Source organism: Lynx canadensis, chromosome D1 (assembly GCF_007474595.2).
Source record: "Lynx canadensis isolate LIC74 chromosome D1, mLynCan4.pri.v2, whole genome shotgun sequence".
In the NCBI taxonomy this organism is placed as follows: domain Eukaryota; kingdom Metazoa; phylum Chordata; class Mammalia; order Carnivora; family Felidae; genus Lynx; species Lynx canadensis.
The window spans coordinates 113,860,959-113,881,370 of NC_044312.2; the positions used below are offsets into that span (position 1 = coordinate 113,860,959).

The window sequence follows — 20,412 nt, forward strand, 5'->3', positions numbered from 1 at the left end:
AGCTGACACCAGGCATCTCAGTCACGCTAATAAGTGCACACGAGCTTAAGCGACGCATTAAGAGGAAAACGTTTTGATTCAGGTAAGACTCAGCATGAACTTCACACGAGAAGCCCACTTTAAGTATAAAGACGCACGCACGTTAAAAGCCAGAGACGTGGAAAACGTACACTATGGGCACACGGAGGAAAAGAAAGCTGGAGTTAGTAGCGGACAAGGTAGAATTCAGAGCAAAGCACGTGACTCAGGATAAAGAAGGGAGCTTCGTGGTGATAAGGGGGCCCATTCATCAGAGGACACACGGCCCCAAATACTGACACACCAGTAACAAAGCCTCGCAACACACTCTGAGAGTGACCAGCTCTGGAAGAACCAGCCCACAGCCCCTTCCTTAGAGCTGGAGGTCTCAGTGCCCGGCAATCACCACGACAGCAGACCCCGCCGCCGGCCGCAGCCACCTGGTCGACGTCCACGGGACGGTCCTCCCGGCAGCAGGACACGTACCGTTTTCCCACGCCCGGTGTGATATTTACCAACACAAACCATATGCTGGGGCCATAAAACAAGTCTTAATACATTTAAAAAGAATCCAATCATATTAAGTATTTTCTCTGACCACAAATGGATTACAGTAGAAATCAATATCAGAAAGGTATCTCGAAAATCCTCACATGTTTGGGCAGTAAGTCCTATGCTCCTAAATAATCCAGGCATCAAAGAAGAAAACAAAAAGGAAATTAGAAAATATTTTGAATGCAAGGAAAATAACATAATGCGTCAGGATCTGTGGGATGCAAGTGAAGTCGTCAGGGGGAGTGCATACCGCCCAACTCTGTATCAGAGGGACTCTAATGACGTCTTCAGCTTCTGCCTTAACAAACTAGAAGGGACGCCTGGGTGGCTCAGTCGGTCGAGCGTCCGACTTCGGCTCAGGTCACGATCTCATGTTTCTTGAGTTTGAGTCCTGCGTTGGGCTCTGTGCTGACAGCTCTGAGCCCGGAGCCTGCTTCGGATTCTGTGTCTCCCTCTCTCTCTGACCCTCCCCTGCTTTGTGCTCTCTCTCTCTCTCTCTCTCAAAAATAAACAAACGTTACATTTTTTTCTGAAAACTTAGAAAAAGGACAGCCAAGTGACACCAAGTAAGTGCTTTTAAAAATAAAAATCAGTGCAGAAACGAATGAAATCACAAAACAGAAACACTGAAACCCCAAATCAAAAGTGGGTTCTTTGAGATCAATAAAATCAAGGCTCTAGCCAGACCCATCGCACACAAAAAAGACACATTACCAATATCAAGAGCGAGAGAAGAGACATCACTACATGTCCCACGGCTGTTAAAAGGAAAACGTAACATCATGAACAACTTTGTGCCACTAAGCTTAACACCTTGGGTGAAACGTACAACGTCCTTCAAACACACAGAATACCAAAGCTTACTCGAGAAGAAATAAGTCGCCTGGATATTTGATTAAGTATGTTCAGAATCTAGCTAACAACCTTCCTAGAAAGAGAAGTCCAGGCCCAGACAGCTTGACCAATGAGTTCCACCATGCGTGTAGGGAAGAAATAAAACCAATTCTGCACAAAGTTCTTCTCCCGTATGAAGAGAACACAGCCCAGCTCACTCAACCACGACAGCATCACTCTGGTACCAAATCCGAAATGTTATAAGAAAACTGTAGAAAATATTCCTCATGAACTCAGATGCAAAAAAGTTCCTAGCAGGATTAGAGCAAATGAAGTCCAAAAGTATATACAAAGGGTAATAAACACAACACAAAAAGTAGGGTTTATCCAGGAACGCAGGCTTAGTTTAACGTTCGAAAATCAATCAACGCGATTCGCCGTGAGTACCTCAAGAGATGTAGAAAAAACATTCGGCAAAATTCAACATCCACCTGTGTTAACAAACCTCTCAAGCATCGGTATTAGGAGGGATATTCTTTGATCTGGCAAAGGAGGTCCACAGACACCTGCCGTAGACATCACACTCGGCGGCGAGGGGCTCAGCGCGCTTCTCCTACCACGAGTGGGAAGGTGAGGGCGCCTGCTCTGCCCGCCTCTGTGAGGCGGCGTGCAGTTGGGCAAGAAAGACAGGCGGGCGTCCAGACTGCAAAGCAAGAGCTAAGACAGCCTTTACTTGAAGGCATGATTATCAGTGTAAGAAATCCACAGAACCCACTAAAAAAGCCACTAGAAGAAAGAATCGAATTAGGAAAGATTCAAGACATGAGATACCAAAATTACAGTTGGGAATACCAGCAGCGAATAATCAGAAACCAAACGTAACAAAGAAATACCATAGGCGACAGCATAAAAAATAGGAAATACTTAGGTGTCTGACAAAAGATGCGTAGCACCTTTACTCTGGAAAGTACAACACAGCCCGGCAGACATTAAAAATCTAAATAAAGGGGGGATGTACAACGTCCAAGGGCCAGAAGCTTTGATCTCCGTAGACCCAGCCTCCCCCTGCTGATCTCTGGGTTCAGTACCATCCCAGACAAAATCCCACCAGGCTGCCTTGGAAAAGCTTCTAAAATGTATGTAGAAATGCAAAGGACCGTGGGGCGCCTGGGTGGCTCAGTCGGTCGAGCGTCCGACTTCGGCTCAGGCCATGATCTCGCGGTCCGTGAGTTCGAGCCCCGCGTCGGGCTCTGTGCTGACGGCTCAGAGCCTGGAGCCCGCTTCCGATTCTGTGTCTCCCTCTTTCTGCCCCTCCCCCACTCATGCTTTGTCTCTCTCTCTGTGTCAAAAATAAATAGACATTAAAAAAAATTAAAAAAAAAAGAAACGCAAAGGACCTGGGGAAATCAGAGAAACTTAAAAGAGAGGAACAAGGTTGGGTGGTTGTCTTAATTTATTTCAAGCCTTCTTGTAAAGCTACAGTAATCAAGGCACAGACACAGATTTGCTGACCAATGCATTGGGATAAACAGTCCAAAAGTAAGCCCACATTCTCCTCAGTTGACTTTTCCAAAGGTGTCAGTGGGGTTCGATGGGTCGAGGACAACCTTTTCAACAATCAGCACTGTAGCAACTGGGCACTCACATAACAGATTGTGAATCTCAACCCATGATTTACACGACACGTGAAAATTAACTCGCGGACCTAAAGACGAGCACTGAAACTACCAGAAGAAAGTAGAGAAGAAAATCTTAGTAATCGTGTGTTTGGGGCAGAGTAAGAGTCCTTAAATACAGAAAGCGTAAAAAAAGGAAGAAGCAATAAACCTGACTTCATTAAAATTGAGAACTTTTAGTCTTTAAGAGACACTGTTCCGTAAATGAGAAGGGCGGCCGTAGACGGGGGAGAAATGCTTGTGAGCACGGAGCCTCGTGTCCACGATATACAAAGAGCTTTTACAACGGAGCAACGAGACAAACCCCCGAATCTTAAAACGGAAGATCTGAAAAGATACTTCACCGAAAAGGTCATACGAGCGGGAACGGAGATGAGGTCAGCATCCCTAGTCACCAGGGAATAAAGGTTAAAACCTGAGCTACCACCGTGCTGGGTGAAGGAAAAGACAGACCACACCAGGTGGCGGCGGGTCCGTGGCGCAGCCAGATGTCCCCACGTGGCCGTGGGGCCACAAGCAGAAACCCGCTTGCCGGTGTCTTTGGCACTCGAATGAACACCTACCGTACGATGCGGCCGCTCGGTCCCTAGGTGTTTACCCAAGAAAACAGGAAATACAGGTCCGTGCCACAACCTGGACACGAGTCCCCACCACAGCTCGTGACCGGAAGCCGCCTAGATGCTCATCAACGTGCGATCGATCAACAGACGGTGGGACACCCACGGGGCGGAACGCGACGCGGCATCAAGAAGAAAGGGCGCCCGACACACGCGGCCACCTGGACGAGCCTCAAGACAACGGTGCCAAGTAAAAGGAGCCAGGCAGGAGGGCGCGGGCGTAGGCGCCCATTTGAAGAAAGCTCTAGAAAATGCAAACGGGTCGGTACTGATGGAAACCGGCCGCGGGTGCCTCCCGAGTGGGCGGGGGGGGGGGGACGAGGGGCCTCAAGGGCACAAGGACACTTGGGAGGATCGTGTCTGCTGTCCTGATGGCGGGGACTGTCTCCCCGTGTCTACACGTGTCAAACCTAGCTGCGCGCTTGAGACGCGGCACCTACCACGCATCAGGCAGAGCCCGACACGGCTGGCTTCCGTCAGAGGCAGAGGATACAAAGCAGTGGCGTGGTGCCTCGTGTAGACCTGTGCCCGCACTGCCACCGCACAGCGAGGTCACCGGCTCGCGACCAGGGCACCTTTGGCGGCACAGACGGCCTTCCTGCCCCTTCCCCGGCACGCCCACCCTGCCACCCCACACCTGCCCACATGGGGAGGCCACTGTGCACCTCATCCACCACGTCCCTTTGGCCCTCTGGACCGAGAACCTTCACGCCACACGTGCCCAACCCCAACGGCCCTTGGGGTCAGAGCTGCCAACGTCACTCGATGTATACATGTGAGAAAACCAAGGCCCAGCAGGGTCAGGTCTCGGGGGGTCTCGACCCTGACCACCTCCTGCAGGCTCCCTGCCGAGGCCCAGGGTCTGGGCACCTCGGAGGGCCACGCCCAATAGCCAGTCTTTCCCAGACCAGCTGTCCCACAGCCCCCTCCCGCTGCCCCTCGCCGTCTGTCTACGCAGGGGCCGGCGACGGCCCTTAGGAAGGGGGTCTTAGCACTGGGAGCTAGTGCTCCCGGACCCCTAGGAGGAGAGGTGTTTCCCGATGTCCCAGAGCCACCAAATGGTCTCACAGATGCCTTCGTTTCCGAGAAAATCACCTTGAACCTGACACCGAGACAGAGACCACGAGCAGATGAGAGGTGTCTCGGGGAAAGTTCAGGGATCCCAATGATGGGACGGAGCCCAGCTCCCCGGAGACTGCAGGGCCACCGGCTTCCCCGGCAACCGCCGGGCCCGGGGACGTCACAGGGTAGGCAACACTGAGAAGTGAGTCACGTGCGGACCCCGGCCCGGCCTCCACCGCCGAGGACAGCAGGGCTCGGCCCCGACCCTCCTCGGTGGGTGCAGGGAGCGGCCGGGAGAAGAGACTCAGGGCAGTCCGAGAAACTAGAAGTAAAAGAAAGAGTCCTGCCCTTCCCCCAGGTCTCCCCGCAAACCCTGCTCTGAATGCACAAATTATTCTCAGCTCATCGTGCTCGGAAACTGACCAGATCATCGCCCGCCAGGAAAGGGGGCAGGCTGCGCCTCTCAGCACACACTTGACATTCTGTTCTCCTCCAGGCTTCCGCGCTGACAGTTTCTGGATTAAATGTGCAAATGGAACGCGGCCCCGAGGGGTCTCGCTCCCTGCCGGCCCGAAGCTCCAGGACTGAGCGTGCTTGTGCACACGTGTGTGTAGTTGTGTGTGCTGTCCCCGTGTGCACGTGGGGGGGGGGGGGGCCTCTGCACGCCTGCCTCTCCATCAGGCACCAGGGCCAGCCCAGGCCCGTCCTTCTCGACCTGCTCCCTCGACTGCCCTCGATCCCAACCAAGCCGGGAAAACAGTACCGTTGGCCACGGCCGCCCCAGCCTGGCTTTTGGCACAAGGAACTTTTCTCGGTGCAGCGGCAGTGGGTCCGGCATGGCCTCCCTCGCCCTGGGCTCGGGCTGGGGGTCTGTGCCCCGCAGCCGCCACCCAAGGGGAGGCCTGGACCTCGCCTTCCCAGGTGGCCAGCAGCCACAGCCTGGGGTGCAGAGCATCACCCCCAGCTCCCATGAGCCTGAAGAAGCTCCTCGGAACCTACGGGTGTCATCGGGCCCTCCTAGCCCAGCGGGGGCCGCCCGAGAACCCGGAGAGAGCTGACAGGTGGTGATCTGGGCACAGCGGACCGGCTCCTGGCCAAGGGCCTTTCCCACCCCGTTCTTAAAAAGGGCTGTCAGCAGCCACCGGCCCTGGGGGTCACCCACGGCCCCCCTCTCCACTTGCCCCACCCAACGTGCCCATCACATGACTTTACAGCCGGAAAACAAAGCACACACTAGAGGAGCTGCTACACCCCAACTCCGAGGTCGGGGGAGGCAGGGGGCCGGGGGCGGGGGCGGGGTGAGCGGGCGGCGGCTCCCGACCCCACCGAGCGGCCCTGAGCCCCCTTCTTCCTGCCTGCAAAGACCCACAATCACACACTTCAATGGCTGCACAGCCGGGGCTCTGGTTTTCATTCTGTGTGACCTGGGGAGGCAGAGAACGTGATTATAACCCGTCTGAATGCAGTACCCTGGGGCGATCACTCCGGCACCTGCACAGGCCCGTGGCCCCCGCCCGGCGACCAGCCACTCGGGCAGCCCGCTCACCCGGGCGGCGACAGCTGGCAAACACGGCCGGCAGCACCGCACCCCACGGCCACGAGGCCCCTCCGGGCTCATCCCATTACCCCGGACGACCTCCCCGGGGCAGCCCCCCGGGAGCCCCCCGCCGAGTGCCAGTGCCAGGCCCGCCTGCGCCCGGCGACACGCTGCCTGTTCAGCCCGGTCCCCGTTATGTTATGTCAGCTGTTGCCCCGTGCTTAAAACAAGGCTCTCCAGCTGGCCGGGGTCAGATGTGAAAACAAGGCCCTCCAGCTACCCCGAGCCGGGGACCCCCACTGAATGTGGCACTTAATGACGAGCGTCTCTCCAGCCCTCGGGCACAGCATAAAGGAAACACCTGTCCCGCGGACGGCACACTCTAATCCCGCTAAATCCCGAATGGGGGAGCCTGCGGGGCCTCGGCGAGGGGCCCCCACCCCAGTGTCTGACTTTTGTCCTGGGCCTCAGGGAGACGCTCGCAACGGGTTTCGGCGGGCCAGGCGGGAGAGAAAACACGGGAGCCGGCCTGGGAGCCCCGGGCAGCCCAGGCCTCCGTCGCGGGCTGGCGCCTTCCGGGCCGACCCAAAGTGCCATGCGGGGACCCTCCTCCCCCGGGGGGGGGGGGGCGGCCGATGGGAGACCCGGGGGCACGCAAACACGCCCCGCCGACGGCCGTCACCTTCCAGGCGGGCAGGAGGGACTCCTGCGTCCTCCCCGACACCAGAGGCTGAGCTGAGCCCCCCCACCCGCCCAGAGCGCCCCGCTCGTCCCCGCCACCCCTGCCTGCGCCCCAACCCGGGGCCGCTCCGTCTCCGGTTACCAACCTGGAGCTGAATCAGCACGATTTCTGAAAGCAGGCAAGAAAAGACAGCGGGGTACGGTGGGGAACCTGAGACCACCCAGACGCCTGGCCACTACGGGGGGAGAAGCCTGGAAACCACGCACACGCGTGCACCCCAGGTGCCCGGAGAGGCCGCTCGGCCTGCTGGGCAACCAGCCGGGCTGTCCCCCTACCTGGCTCTTCCCACCCCGGTGCCCCTGCTCCCGACAGGCAGCCGTCATGTCCGCCCCAGGGGGGACGGGGGCTGGGGGGGGGGGTCCGTGCACGGGGCCGACAGCCTCCCAGGGAGGAGGGTCGGTCGAGGAGGCCCGCACAGCCCAGGGCGGCCGGGGTGCCGGCCGGGGCTCGCACCAGGGCCCCCAGCACAGATGCCAGCACATGCCTCGCATCACAGAGTTTAACAGCCTGAAAACAGGAAATGCTATGGAGACACACAGCCAGGCCCAGGCCCCGGCGGTTTGTAGAGCAGGGGAGGCCGGCACCGGCCAGGCCCGGCTGGTCTTGGGGCCCCGGGGCCTCCACTTGGCCATCACAGAGTCGCCCCAGGACCACGGGGATCCGGCACTCGGCACAAGCCGAGGGCCACCTCCCTTTTCCTTTAGGAGTCCAGTTGGAACCAAGATCGGGGCGGCATCTGGGGGGGACTCGGGGTGCAGGGGCCAGAGGGAACAGGTGCCCCGCTTCGCGGGTGACCCGGGGGCAGCAGGGGACGCCCCTGTCCCCACCCAGGCAGGGAGAACTGCGGGCTGAGCAGCCCCGAAGGACCGGGCCGGCCCGGCCGGCCGGGGCCAGGAGCGTGGGCCCAGCTCAGACCCTCCTGCAGGACGGGGTGCGGCGTTCTTCAGGAAAGTTCCGGATGCTTGTGGCAGTTTCGGCCACCTCCCGCCCAGGCCCCCCACCTCGCTGTGAACAGACTTGATCGATACGACAGTTCTGGTGACAGATAACGGGGCCCGGCGGTGGGCCTCACGGAGGGTGTCTTTGTCACAGAAAGCGAGCCACTGACCCTCCAACACAGGGCCCCGGTGTACCACCGGAAGGTTCCGGTTACAGCCGAGGACTCCTGTTTTCACACACCTGGGCTGAGTGCAGACCCCTCACGAGGGAATGTCCCCTCAGGGACAGGAACGCAGCCAGCCCAAACCCTGTAACCCTCACCAGGAGCGGGGTCCTGGGTGGGGCGGAAACTATGTCCCCAGTGGCGGGACGGCCTAGCTGCTGCCCTGGGCCCCTCAAGCCTCGAGCCCTCCGCTTCCTCCTGCTCAGACGTCCTCGGGGGGCCGGGGCCCTGTCCCCTTTCTGAAGCAGGCACCGGCCCCTCGAAACTCAGAAGGAGGAAGACCACGAACGAATGGCCGCCGTGCCCAGACACGGGGGTCACGACCCGTGACAACCCCACTCGTTCGACAAAATCTGGGACGAGGCATAGAGCCCCGAGTGTGGGGCATGGTCAGGCAGAGCCAGGGCTGAAGCCCAGCAAGCAGGTGTCAAAGCACCAGGGTCTTAGAGGTGGCTCAGACCGCCAAGGGGGTGGGGTATCATTCTCAGGGGTCCCTGACCGCCAGCATGGGGCTCTGGCGAGCCGGCTAAGTCCCCTGGAGGGCACTGGTTTCCAATTCTGCGGACATGTACGGGGGCATCAGGGGCTGACCTGGACTGAGGGGCATCTGGGGGGGGCCCGCCAGGGCCTCCCTGCCCCACCCGGCACAGGAGAGATGGCCCCCAAGCAGCCTGCCCCCACCAGACGAGCACCGTGCCCATCAGGCCCCTGCTCACAGGCCCTGGGCTCCTGCCCCGCCCGCCAGCGTCCCGGCGTCCCTCCACGCTGTCACCCTGGGTCGGCACCTGGATTTAGGGCACGTGAGCAGGACACTGAGCAGGGCCACGGGCCACTCCACACCACGGGCCGCGCAGTGGGCACCCCAGGCCGACTGTCTTCACACAGCACGACTCACACCTCTGCCTGCCAGACCCGGGAGAAGAGGTCCCCTGCCCTTCTTCGACAGGCACAGAAACATCCAGAATGCAGACCGCAGCCATTCGGGGCTCTTTACATCTATCTCAGTGCTTCTGTCGAAACTAGCAAAGGTCTGGTTTGCCCGTGGAAGTCGGGCCACCCAGGGTCAGCGGACAGCCCCCACCCTGCAGAGGGACAATCTGAATATGTCTGCCAGCAACAGCCCAAGTGTGACCTATCAGGGTACACGTGCACACAGACACGGACACACACGCACGCACACGCACACATGCTTCGGGGATCACGGATGGACACACACACACACACACACACACACACACACATACACACTCTTTGGGGACTACAGACATGCACACACTCTCTTCGGGGATCGAGGGGTCGCACCTGCCCTGCACTTGGGCACCGGCCGTTCTCAGGCAGGGTCCACAGGGTGCAGACGTGAAGCCCATGTCCTGTCCCTGAGAGCCCACACCTATCTGCATGCGAGCCCTGCTGGGGAAAGGGGGACACGTGAGCTCAAGGCTGTGAAGCAGGGAGATGCGGTCTGCCCAGGACACCCTGGGCTCCAGTGGACGAAGCAGGTGATGCCACGGGGCTAGCAGAAAGGGGCCCCGGAGGCAACTGTGAAGTGGGGCTTTGTCGCATGTGTAGGAGTTCACCAAGCAGAGAGGTGAGGCCTGAGCGGGAAGGGCCCTCCCAGGAGGAGACTGCCCCGGAGCGAACGAGACCTCGGGGTTTCTTGGTGCAAAACCTTGGCCACAAGCGACTTAGGCTCCGGGAGCTGCGTCCCCTCCGTGCGAGCAAAGGGCACGGCAGAGAGCGTTCGCACAGCGGGCTCCCGACCACGGGAGCCGCCGGCCCTGAAGTTAGCCCAGCCGTCTTCCCTGGCATCTGAAGGGCGTGGAGCGCGGAAGCTGGAAACGCGCAGGTCTGCAGGGGCCGCGGGACCGGGAACAGAACCCGGACCTCGTTCCGAGAAACGGGGACCCACGGACGGCCGTCGAGGGCGCCCACGGTCCCGGGGGGCCTCGCGCTGCAGCTCGCAACGCGAGGCCGGGAGAGCAGGAGGGTGTCGCGCTGCGCCCGCGGGGAAGCAGGAACCCCAGGGGGGCCAGCCAGCTGGCAGGAGGGCTGGGTCACCGCGGCGGCGGGGCTGAGGGAGCCTCCGGCAGCAAGGGAGGAAGCCGCGAGCGATGACCTCATCCCCCAGGCCTTCGGGCCGCGGCTCACGGGGTTTCTAACCACAGCATCGCGGGACAATCCCCTGGTATGCTCAGCGCCAGAAGGCACGGAACCCGCTGTTTGTGCCGGGCCTTTGAGGGCCTCTCTTTGTGTGCGAGTCGAGAAGACGCAAAACCCAAACCCGGCCCCTCACCTGGGCCCGGGCTCTCACTGCCCAGGGCGGGGGGGCTCTGCCCCCGCAGCAGAGGCAGAAACAAAGGGCCACCGACAGACCTGGGGCCAGTTCACGGTCACGTTCACGGCCGCACGGGGACGCGGGCGGACAGCGCGCTCGCGCGCACACGCGGGCGGACACGCAGGGGCGCCGCGCGCTCCGCGCGTGCAACGGGCAGGGCGCGCGCACACGCGTGCCCGCGCCGTGGCTGGAAGGGCCCCTCCCCGGGAAGCGGCCGGCGGGGCTCGGGTCGCACGTGTGCCCGCTCACGGCCCCGGGGCCGGACCCGCAGCGCCGAGATCCCTCCCCAAATGGCTTTTGCAGGCCCTCGAATATGCCTGCTTCAGCAGAACGCTTAATCCCCGGGAGGCCGCCCTGGGGCTTCCTCGCTCCGCCGAGATAACAGCTCGGCCTCCCAACGCCAGGCTTGGGAAAGGGGACGGGGGCAAATGGGCTCCCTGGGAAAGCCCAGCTTCGGGGGGCTTTTTTCCACCGTGTCCGCGGCGCGCGGGTCGCCGGGCCCCTCGCACGGAGCCCACGCTCGGCCCCTCCTGGGCTCTCGCCTGCGGTCTGGCTCCCGCTCGCACTCTGGGCCCCGGCCAGCGGTGCCCGCATTTCGCGGACGACAGCGCCACCTGGTGGCCCGCGGCCCCGCCCTCTGCCCGCCACCACCGCTCAGGCCCACTCCCCCCGCCCGTCAGGGGGCTCTTCCTCGGCCCCGGGGGCCGGGGTCAGCTCCGACCTCACCCCTGCCGACTGCCGCCTCCCCAGGAAGTCCCCCTCCCGTCCTCCCGCCCGCAGGGGCCCGGCGGCTGTAGGCTGCGGGGGCGGGGGTCCCTGCCTGTCCCAGCCCCCAGTACCTGTTGGTCTCCCCTGCCCTTCTCAGGGGGCCCCCTCCCTGGAGAAGCCCTCGGCACCTGTGCGGACACATCCCACCCGGCCCCGCTTCACCGTGCCCCTCCTTCCCGGCCCCGCCAGGGACACGACTCCTATCCGTCCCTGGAGGCTGGGACCGGCCTGCCTCGTTCCCTGGTATATCTCCGGTGCCCGCCACCCCCCGTGGTCAGGGCTCTCCAGTGGCAGCCGGACACAGCCAGCTCAATCCCCCCCCACCCCCCCACCCCCCGGCCCGAAGCAATCCGGCTCCATTCGGCCACGGAGCCGGGACGTCCTTGGAAACCCAGCAAGGCCACCAGCGGGCTAAGTCTGAAGCTGCCCTGACCACCCCCTCTATTCCACCAGTGGGGGCGGGGGACGAGGTGGGGGGGGTGCTGAGGCCCAGGACCACACGGCCACTTGCGGGTGTCCTGTGGGGGGGGGGGGCTCAGAGGAGGGATGTCCAAATTCTGGGAGCACCATGCCGGGCATGTGGGAGAGTACCAACACCGGACCCCTGCCCTCAGGCAGTGCACAATGACGGAAAGCTGCAAACCCACCCGCAGATCCCCTGGCACGCTCAGACTGCTGGGAAAAAGCAGGTGCGCCGGGAGAGAGGAGCAGGGAACCCCCAGGTGGCGGGTTCAGGAAGAGTGACAGCCAGCCTGAGGCCCAAAGCTGGACCAGAAGCCGGTCGTGTGGCATGCCAGAGAAATAGCAGGCCAAGAGCAGAGCGTGTGCAAAGGCCCCGAGGCAGCAGTGGGGAGAGTCCGAGGGTCAGCACACAGCGCACTGGGGTAGAGGGAGAGAGTGAGGTGGAGGCAGGGGGAGAGGGCCTGAGTGTGTGGCACTTTGGAGGCCCAGACAGAGGGCCAGGTTTCTCCTAAATGCAACAGGGAGCTTTGGGAACGGTGAGGCTTGTTTTAGAAGGCCCTGCCCGCCCCAGAGAAGGCTGCGTGCGGAGAGGGCCCCTGCTGGGACACGAGGGTGGCAGGAGGCAGCGGACACGAGAGGGTGGGGGACAAGGGAGGCCGCAGGGGTCTCTGCCTTCAAACGGGTGGAGGGAAGGCGGGACGCAGTGGGAGTGGGCTCTCCGCTTGGGGGCAGGGCGGCTGCTCGCTGACACACCCGACCTGGGGCCCGCAGGAAGGAGTACCCTCAAGCCTCCCCCTTCCCAGCCCCTGCTGAGCCCCGGTCCGCAGCCGGGGCGTTGCGCATGCAGTTCACACAACGGCCACCAGGTGGCACGCGGGCCTCAAAGATGCTGTGACTGAGGGCGGGCAGGCAGAGGAGATGCCCAGGAGAAATGGAGATGGGGGGGCTGCCGGGATGCGGGGGGGGGGGGGCAGGTGGGATTCTGGAGGGGCTGCTGGGATGCTGGGGGGCAGCCGAGATGGTGGGGGGCAGCCGAGATGGTGGCGGGCAGCCGGGATGCTGGGGGGACAGGTGGGATTCTGGAGGGGCTGCTGGGGGGACAGGTGGGATGCTCTGAGCAGCCCTGTGCCATGGAATGAACTATGTGCTCCGAACGGGACAAGCCTTGTCTGGCAGGGAGGTGTTCCTGGGCAAGAGGAGAGTGGAGGCCAGACCACACAGGGCCTGAGGTTGCCAGGGGCTGCCCCCACCCTGGGGCCGTCGTCCGTGGGTCTGGTTTCCACGGACAGCGCAGGGCCCGGGGTCCCAGTGACACATCGGGGTGCCGGCCATGACTGCCAGGGTCCCGGTCGGCAGGGCCTGGCAGCTTCGGCAGCCTCGGTCCTGTCCCCCCGCCCCCCCCCCCCAGCTGCGCCTGGAGGCCCTGCCTGAGCTCTCGAGGACGGGGCAAGTCGCCACCTGAACTCAGGGCCCCCAGTTCACACAGCCCGCTGCGTGCAGGGACACCCGGCGTGCCTTCCGCCCACCCAGACTCCAGATGTCATCGGGGCCTGTCAAAACCCAAGAGCCAAGCTCCCGGTACCAGAGTGACCACCCCAAGCCACTCGGGGGGCTTCATGGGCCGAACTGTTTGCCCCCCAAGTTCACACGTGGGAGCCCCAACCCCCAATCACCTTGGAATGTGACTACATTTGGAGATGGGCTCGTTAAGGAGACAATTGGGTAAACTGAGGTAACTGGGATGAGGCCCTGGTTCTGTAAGGTCAGTGTCCTTGTAAGAAGAGACGCCAGAGGGCGCCTGGGTGGCGCAGTCGGTTAAGCGTCCGACTTCAGCCAGGTCACGATCTCGCGGTCCGTGAGTTCGAGCCCCGCGTCGGGCTCTGGGCTGATGGCTCGGAGCCTGGAGCCTGTTTCCGATTCTGTGTCTCCCTCTCTCTCTGCCCCTCCCCCGTTCATGCTCTGTCTCTCTCTGTCCCAAAAATAAATAAACGTTGAAAAAAATTTAAAAAAAAAAAAAAAGAAGAGACGCCAGAGAGCCCCCACCCCCCGCGTGAGGACACAGAGAGGGCACGCTTGCAAGGGGGAAGGGGGTCCTCGCTGAAGAGACCACCCCGGCCCCTCATCTCCGACTTCCGGGCTCTGGGCCGTGGGGGATAAATGCTGTTTAAGCCACACGTCTGGGTGACTTTGCTGCGGCCGCCCCAGGACGCTCGGACGTGCTCCGTGCGGCCCAGGACTCATCATGTGATACCCTCAAACACAGAGACATGTCCCACGCTCCCCGCTTTTCCCCAGCTGCTGGCCGCTGGGACCTGAGGCCGCCCAGCGGGAAGGACAGTCCCCACCCTGGGAAGCAGGTGCAGGTGAAAAGCATCACCCATGTCTCACCTGCAGAGGAGGTGGACCCCCTCCCCCGGCCTGTATCGGGGCCACTGGCGCAGGGCTTCGGGGACATTCCTCGCCAGGACAGTGGCGGCTGACACACTGCCCGGGTGCAGGAGGAACCTTCTCCGGGCTGCAGCCCCCAGGGCCTCGGCACGGGCCAGGCCGGCACCTTCGGCTGCTCCCGTGGGCGCCCAGGACCGGGGGAGAGTTCTGTCACCCAAAGGCTGTCAGCGTCACCATCCTGCTTTTGGACGGTGAGCACGTCCCTACTTTTACACGAGAAAGCGTAGCCTATCAGGACGATGAAAGCGATATGCTGGGCCAGCGAGCGGTTCCACGGTGCGACCATCTCCACGGACGCGGGAGAGAGCTGCCCGCAGTCGACACCCTCACGTCAGACTCGGAGAATGCCGCCGGCCAAGAGAAGACCCACCGCCCGCCAGCCCGAGGCCGGCACCCTTCCTCACGAGAAACCCCGGGAGCGCGCCCAGCCCGCAAGGCCGGGGGCCCGGCAGCCGCGACGGCCACCACGCCGACCCCCGCTGGGCCCCGCGAGCCACACACGCCTCTGCCGGCCGCGACCCCACGTCCAGACAGAGCACCACCAACAGCTTTCATACGTACGAGGGGGCCGCGAGCGAGCACGACCTCCGGGAAACACGGAGGAGGAGGCGGCTGTGCCCTGTGCGGTCCGAGCACCCGTCTGTGACGGTGGCCGACAATGACCACTGTCGCCGTCACCAGGGACAGCCGTCACCGCCGCGGTCGGAAGCCCCCATCGCGAACCTGTGCGCCCGGCAGACGGGTGCGCGACGGTCGTGGACGGGAGACCTCACCAGACCAGACCGAGGGCAGTCTCCCCACGCTCGTCCCCCAGCTGCCCCCAGACTTCTCCGAACGCTAGGCAGCTGGGCGGCAGAGGTCGCTGGGAAGACCACACGAGCGAGGACGGTCGGCCGCGCGGACGCTACGTCGTGAGATAGGACAGACCTCGGCACACAGTCACGGAAGCTGCGCGGCCCTGGGGGAGAAGTCGGACCAGGGGGACGGAGCAGCAGAGCCTCCACAAGGGTCTACGCGCCCCCGGGCTCTGGTTTACCATGAAAACGGCACCTCGAGGCAGGGCGGGAAGACGCAGGTCTGTGGACGGGGCCAAGCAGGTGGCCAGAGGCGCGGGGTGGGGCGAGACCCCCACGGGGTCGGCGTACCGGCCTCAACCCAGGTCAGGAGTCACCCCCCCCCCCCCCCCACCCAGGCCACCGGGCAGGCTTGGCGAGCCGTGCGGACAGGTCCTCCTGTCCTCCTTTTCCAGCCCAGCTCGGAGCCCCCTCCTCCAGGAAGCCCTCCCAGACCACCAGTCCCAGCCTGACGGCGGTCTTCCCGGCAAGCGTGGGGGTCTCTACGCCTCCGGTCCCCGGCTGCTGGCTGGCAGGGTGGGAAGGACATCGGTCCGGGGTCACCGTGCGGGCGGGAGAGGCCCAGAGCAGCTCACTCCGTGCCACGGCCCGCTCACCCGGCAGACCGGAGCCCCGGCGGCTGGGGCAGCGGTCCAGCCCCTCGCGCGGCTACGTACCATCCAGAAGAGGGTCCCTGTGGCCAGGGCGACGTACTGCTCGATGGTGGACAGCACGCTGAAGATGAGGCAGACCAGGACGATGAGGAAGCTGCAGGGTGGGAAGACACGGCGGTCAGCTCCGCGGCCAGCCCGCCCGCTCCCTCCCCCCCAGACACAAGCCCAGGCCCGGGGACCGGAGGGGCTGCCCACCGCCCCCCGCCCAGTGGAGCCACGCCCCTTCCCTCCCCCCCCCCCCCCCCCCGTCTCAGAACTCCAAGTGCCACCCAGCCCGAGGCCCACCGGCCGGGGACCAGGCGCACGGAGCGGGGCGCGGTCAGCCGGCCGTAAAGGACGAGGCCCGGGCCCCCGCTACAGCGGGACAGACCCCGAAACACGGGCGTCGAGAAGCCACGCTTACAGACCACGTATCGCGTGACTCCGTTTATGTGAAGCGTCCACCATGGGAGGCCCACGGGCACGGAAGGACGACTGGGGCCAAGTCCCATCTGCGCACGGACCCCGCCGGCCCCCAGGAGGGGATGTCAGGAGGGGTTCACCCCCGAGCTCCTGGGCAGAGGTCACGGGGAAGCCCCTGTGCAGACAGAGCTGCGGCGGAGACCGGGCCAGGGGGTGGGAGCCCGCCTGAGGAGCCCCTCCTGGGACGGCCACCGGGGGTTCTCCACCGAGGGCGGGGGGACGGGGGACGCCCCCCCAAGTGTCGTGCTTCCCCAGCCCCGCTGCGTCCTGAAGGCTAAATGGTCAGTCAGGTGTCGTGACACACACAGTGTGCTTCGTGTCTACTCTGTCCTGTCCCGGGTGGGCCTGCGGGCCCCAGAGACGCTGAGGCGGGGTCCCTGCCCTCGGGGGGCTCAGGACCTCCTGCCTCCACGGGGCTGAGACCATGGCTCCGGCCCAGCCCGCCGCCTATGCGTCCCGAGAGCTGGGACACGAGGACCAGGAAGAGAAGGGATCTGACCCGTTTTCTGGGTCAGGGTGCGGGAGCAGGGCGGGGTGCAGAAGAGGCGCCGGCCCCCCGAGGCCACGTCGGCCCCGAGGGACAGTGCCCTGCTTGTGCCGCTGGCCAGGGGCCGGGACCGCAAGCACCAGGGACGTCCTGAATCTTATCGGTCATCATCCCTGTACCTGCGGCGGCCAGGTGCCCTGGGAACACGGAAGAATGCGGGAGGCGTGCCAGGGCCGCCGTCCAAGACAGCGGGAGGGCACTCCAGGGCGCGGGGGCAGGACGCAGGCGGGGAGCTGAGTCGGGGGTGTGCCCAGACTCCCGGGAGGCGCTGTGAACCCACGGCGAGGTCTCTCCAGCCCACCCCGAGGCACCCTTCCACCCTGGGATGCTTCCGGTGAAGGTCAGAATCGTTCACGCGGACCACACTCGTGCAGAAAGCACGGGCTGTTCCCGGAGCCCTCGGAGCCCCAACACCAAAGAGCGTGGCCGTCGGGCTTACCTTGGGGTCTAAGCTAGAATTCGGGGAGGCTGAAACATAGCGGTGGATCACAGAGAGCAGAGCACGGGCGCCGGGGCTGGGGGGGCGGGGCGTGGGGGTCCGTGTTTCACAGGGACAGAGTTTCTGTTTGGGAAGACGGAAAGTTCTGGAGACGGAATGTGCTTCATGTCCCTGAGCTGTGTACCTGACACGGTTAAGATGATAAATTTTGTGTGTATTTTACCACAATTTTCAAAAAGGAAAGGGAGTGACGTTCGTGGGCAGCAGCTGACGGAGGGAGCCTAACAAAGGCTGGCGGTGAGGCATGACAGGGGTCCGGACCCCCCCCCCCCCCCCCCGCCAGGACAGGACCTTCCAGGCAGATAAACCAAGGGCTCGTCAAGGGACCTCCAGCCCGGGGCCAGACGGGGTTTTGAACGTGTGATTCAACAGATTAGGTGCTGACGTTTTAAACCCCAAATCGTATCAGAGAGGCTTCGGTTTGTATAAAAGTCGCCCTGGAAGGTTCCAAAGGCCCCGGAACACACGAGGGCAGGTGCCCTGCCGTGGAGCCGATGAGCTCGGCGCCCCGGGCCACGACACCCACCCGACATCGGACTCCCACGGCGGCGGCCTCCGGTCCTGCATGGCTGTGCCCCGGGTCCCCTTGCGGGCCCAGCCCTTGCGTGGCACTGTTCCCTCTAAACCCCGCGCGGAAGGTGACCCGTCATCCCACGTGAGGAGGTGGGGCCTTGGGGCGCGGTTCAACGGGCCCTCCAAGGGCTTCCAGGCTGTGGAGCTGGCCCTCCGTCCCGGGACGCCCTGGACATCCGGAGGGGAGTCACAGCCACTGATGGGACCCCCGAGGCTATGAGCCAGCAGGAGCACGTCAAAGGCCACAGCGACCGTGAGCCCAAGCTGGCCGACCCCAGGATCCCCCCCAGCCCCGGCTTCAGGCCAAGACTGAACCCCCCCACTGGGGCATATGGCAGCCACAGACCCCGGGGCAGGAATGCCACATTGTGCGCGGACGCAGCTCAGCCGTGGTGGGGGCTCACCCTGGGCAGGGAGGGGTGGGGTGAGGGGGGCCGTATCCTTTCCCGGCTTCTGGGGCCCCAGGCATCGCCCTGGGCTGGTGGCTGTGCGGTCACGTGGCCCCTGCTGTTAGTTTGTCGTGCGTGAGGACGCCCGTCACCGCGTGCAGGGCCCGCCCAGGCACGCGGGATGGCCACGGCCTCTCAGGACACTGAGCTCCGTCCCACCTGCAAAGGTGCTTCTGCGTGAGGTCTCATCCTTATGCTCCAAGGGACCGGACATCTGTGGGGGCCCCCAGCTCGGCCCCTGCACTCGTAATGGCCGTTTGCCAGGCCAACAAGTTACTCGTGAGGATAATGACTACGGAAACCTCCGTGAGTTTCTAAAAACTGGCATTCGTACTGGGTACAAACATTGGTAGCGGTTTTTAAAACATAATTCGAAATACTTCCTTTTCGTCTTTTCCTTTTTTGTTACTGAACTGCGCCCGCGAAGGCCCTCTCTCCACGTGAGGTCACGTTCTCGGGTCCCGGGTCGGGACGTGGACACGTCTCCTCGGGGTCCCCCTCGGGCACGCTGCACCGTACGACCCCCTCAGGTCCGGGAGACAAATGAGCAGGAGGGGCAGAGGACAGCCCCCAGGGGAGACCGAGTCCCTCCCTCCCGCCCAGCCCCCCAGGGACACCCGGGCAGCCCTGCCTGTGTCCCCCCCCCCCCGCCCACTGGCTGCCACACCCCAACGTGCACCAGCACGCAGCCACGCCTCCCCGCACCCCCACACGGCCCCGACCCTGCCACCAGGGACTGTCCGGAGGCTCGTCTCCTTAAAAGGTTTGCCCCGGGGACTCGACCCACAACCCCAAGGACCGCACGACAGGCGGCTGGGCCCGCGGAGGTGTGGCTCCTGGGTCATCGTCTCCCCAAAGGCCCCACTGCCCAGACTCCAGACCCCCAGGCAAGAAGCTTACCAGAAGATTAAAACCTGTGTCCCCATCGCTGGGGACCCCAGACGCATGGACCCTCCCACCTCGCGTTCCAGCCGGGCCCTCACAGGGCGCCTATGCACGCGGCACCGGCCCGGGGTCACCGCGGCCAGAACCCGCAGCCCAGCCCCCGCCGGTCTCCCCACCTCAGCGGTTCAGTCCCCACTGGGGAGCCGAGGGCCCTGGGGAGATGCAAACCTGCCAGCCCCCTCCCAACTGAAGACCCTCCAGATGAAGCCTGAACTCCAGGCCCATCTTCCTGGGCCACCTCCTGCCCCACAGGCCTGAGCTCCCCTGCAGGGAGGCCTCCAGACACCCCCGCCGGGCCCGTGGCCCCTGCCGCACCCCCATCACAGCACTGACCGCCCCCTGCCTCCCCAGGCGGGGCCCCATCTGAAGGCCCAGCGCGAGGCCTGGTACACAAGCGTCTGTTGAACCGACCGAACGCAGCTTTAGGTTCAGGTCAGGGGCTCAGTGAACGGAATTCTCAGGGCCGCCTCCTCCACGCAGGCCTCCAGGGTGTGTCAAGACGTGAGGTCCTCGTGCTCCATTCCGTCCCTCCTTGCCCCACCCCCACAGGCTCAGCAGGGCCCTACAGGGCCCCCCGGTGGACCAGGGCGCCGCACGGAGGCAGCTCTCCACACACCCAGCCTGCATGTCAACGGTGCCAGGCACAGAGGGACCTGGGGGTGGGCAGGGGGTGGCTCTGGCATGAGCCCGGAGCAGGCAGGGCCGCCCCAGCTGCTGGGCGCGCACGTGGGCAGGAGTTGCGGGGCAAGGGTCCCGAGGCGGCAGGGAGGGCCGCCCCCGGGGACCACAGGAGACACCAGGCCAGCCCAGCACCCATGCTGCCAGCCCCCCGGCCTTCTCAGAGCCGGACGAGGCACTGCCCCGTGCCCGCTATTCCTGGTGCCCGCGGAGGCTCGGCAAAGCCACCGCGCAGGCAGTGGCAGGCTGGGGTTCGGCCCGCACCCTCTCCTCCCGGCCTCTCCCCGAAACAGGGACGTCACAGGCACACGGGGACACCTGGAGCCCAGGGATGGGGTCGCGCTCTTCTGGGAAGGCCCATGACAGCTCCGTGCCACAAGGACAGAGAATCTGTCCCCCTTGAGATGGGGGGACGAAGAGGGGCTACCCACCCCGCTGGCCCCGCTCAGAACCCCGACCACCAGGTACAGAAACGGGGCTCCCTGGCCGGAGGCACTTCAGGCCTATCTTGGCCGACCCCCAGACACGCCGCTGCA

General features: G+C 63.8%; 1 protein-coding gene across 11 annotated transcripts in view; it reads right to left on the reverse strand.

Moving 5' to 3' along the window:
* Window positions 1-20,412, reverse strand: part of KCNQ1 (potassium voltage-gated channel subfamily Q member 1) — a 321,029-nt gene that overhangs the window by 259,808 nt on the left and 40,809 nt on the right. For all 11 annotated transcript variants that reach the window (XM_030331340.1, XM_030331346.1, XM_030331343.1 and 8 more), the window contains exon 2: window positions 15,727-15,817. In XM_030331340.1, the coding sequence (XP_030187200.1) occupies window positions 15,727-15,817 (91 nt within the window). The remainder of the gene's footprint in view (window positions 1-15,726; window positions 15,818-20,412) is intronic.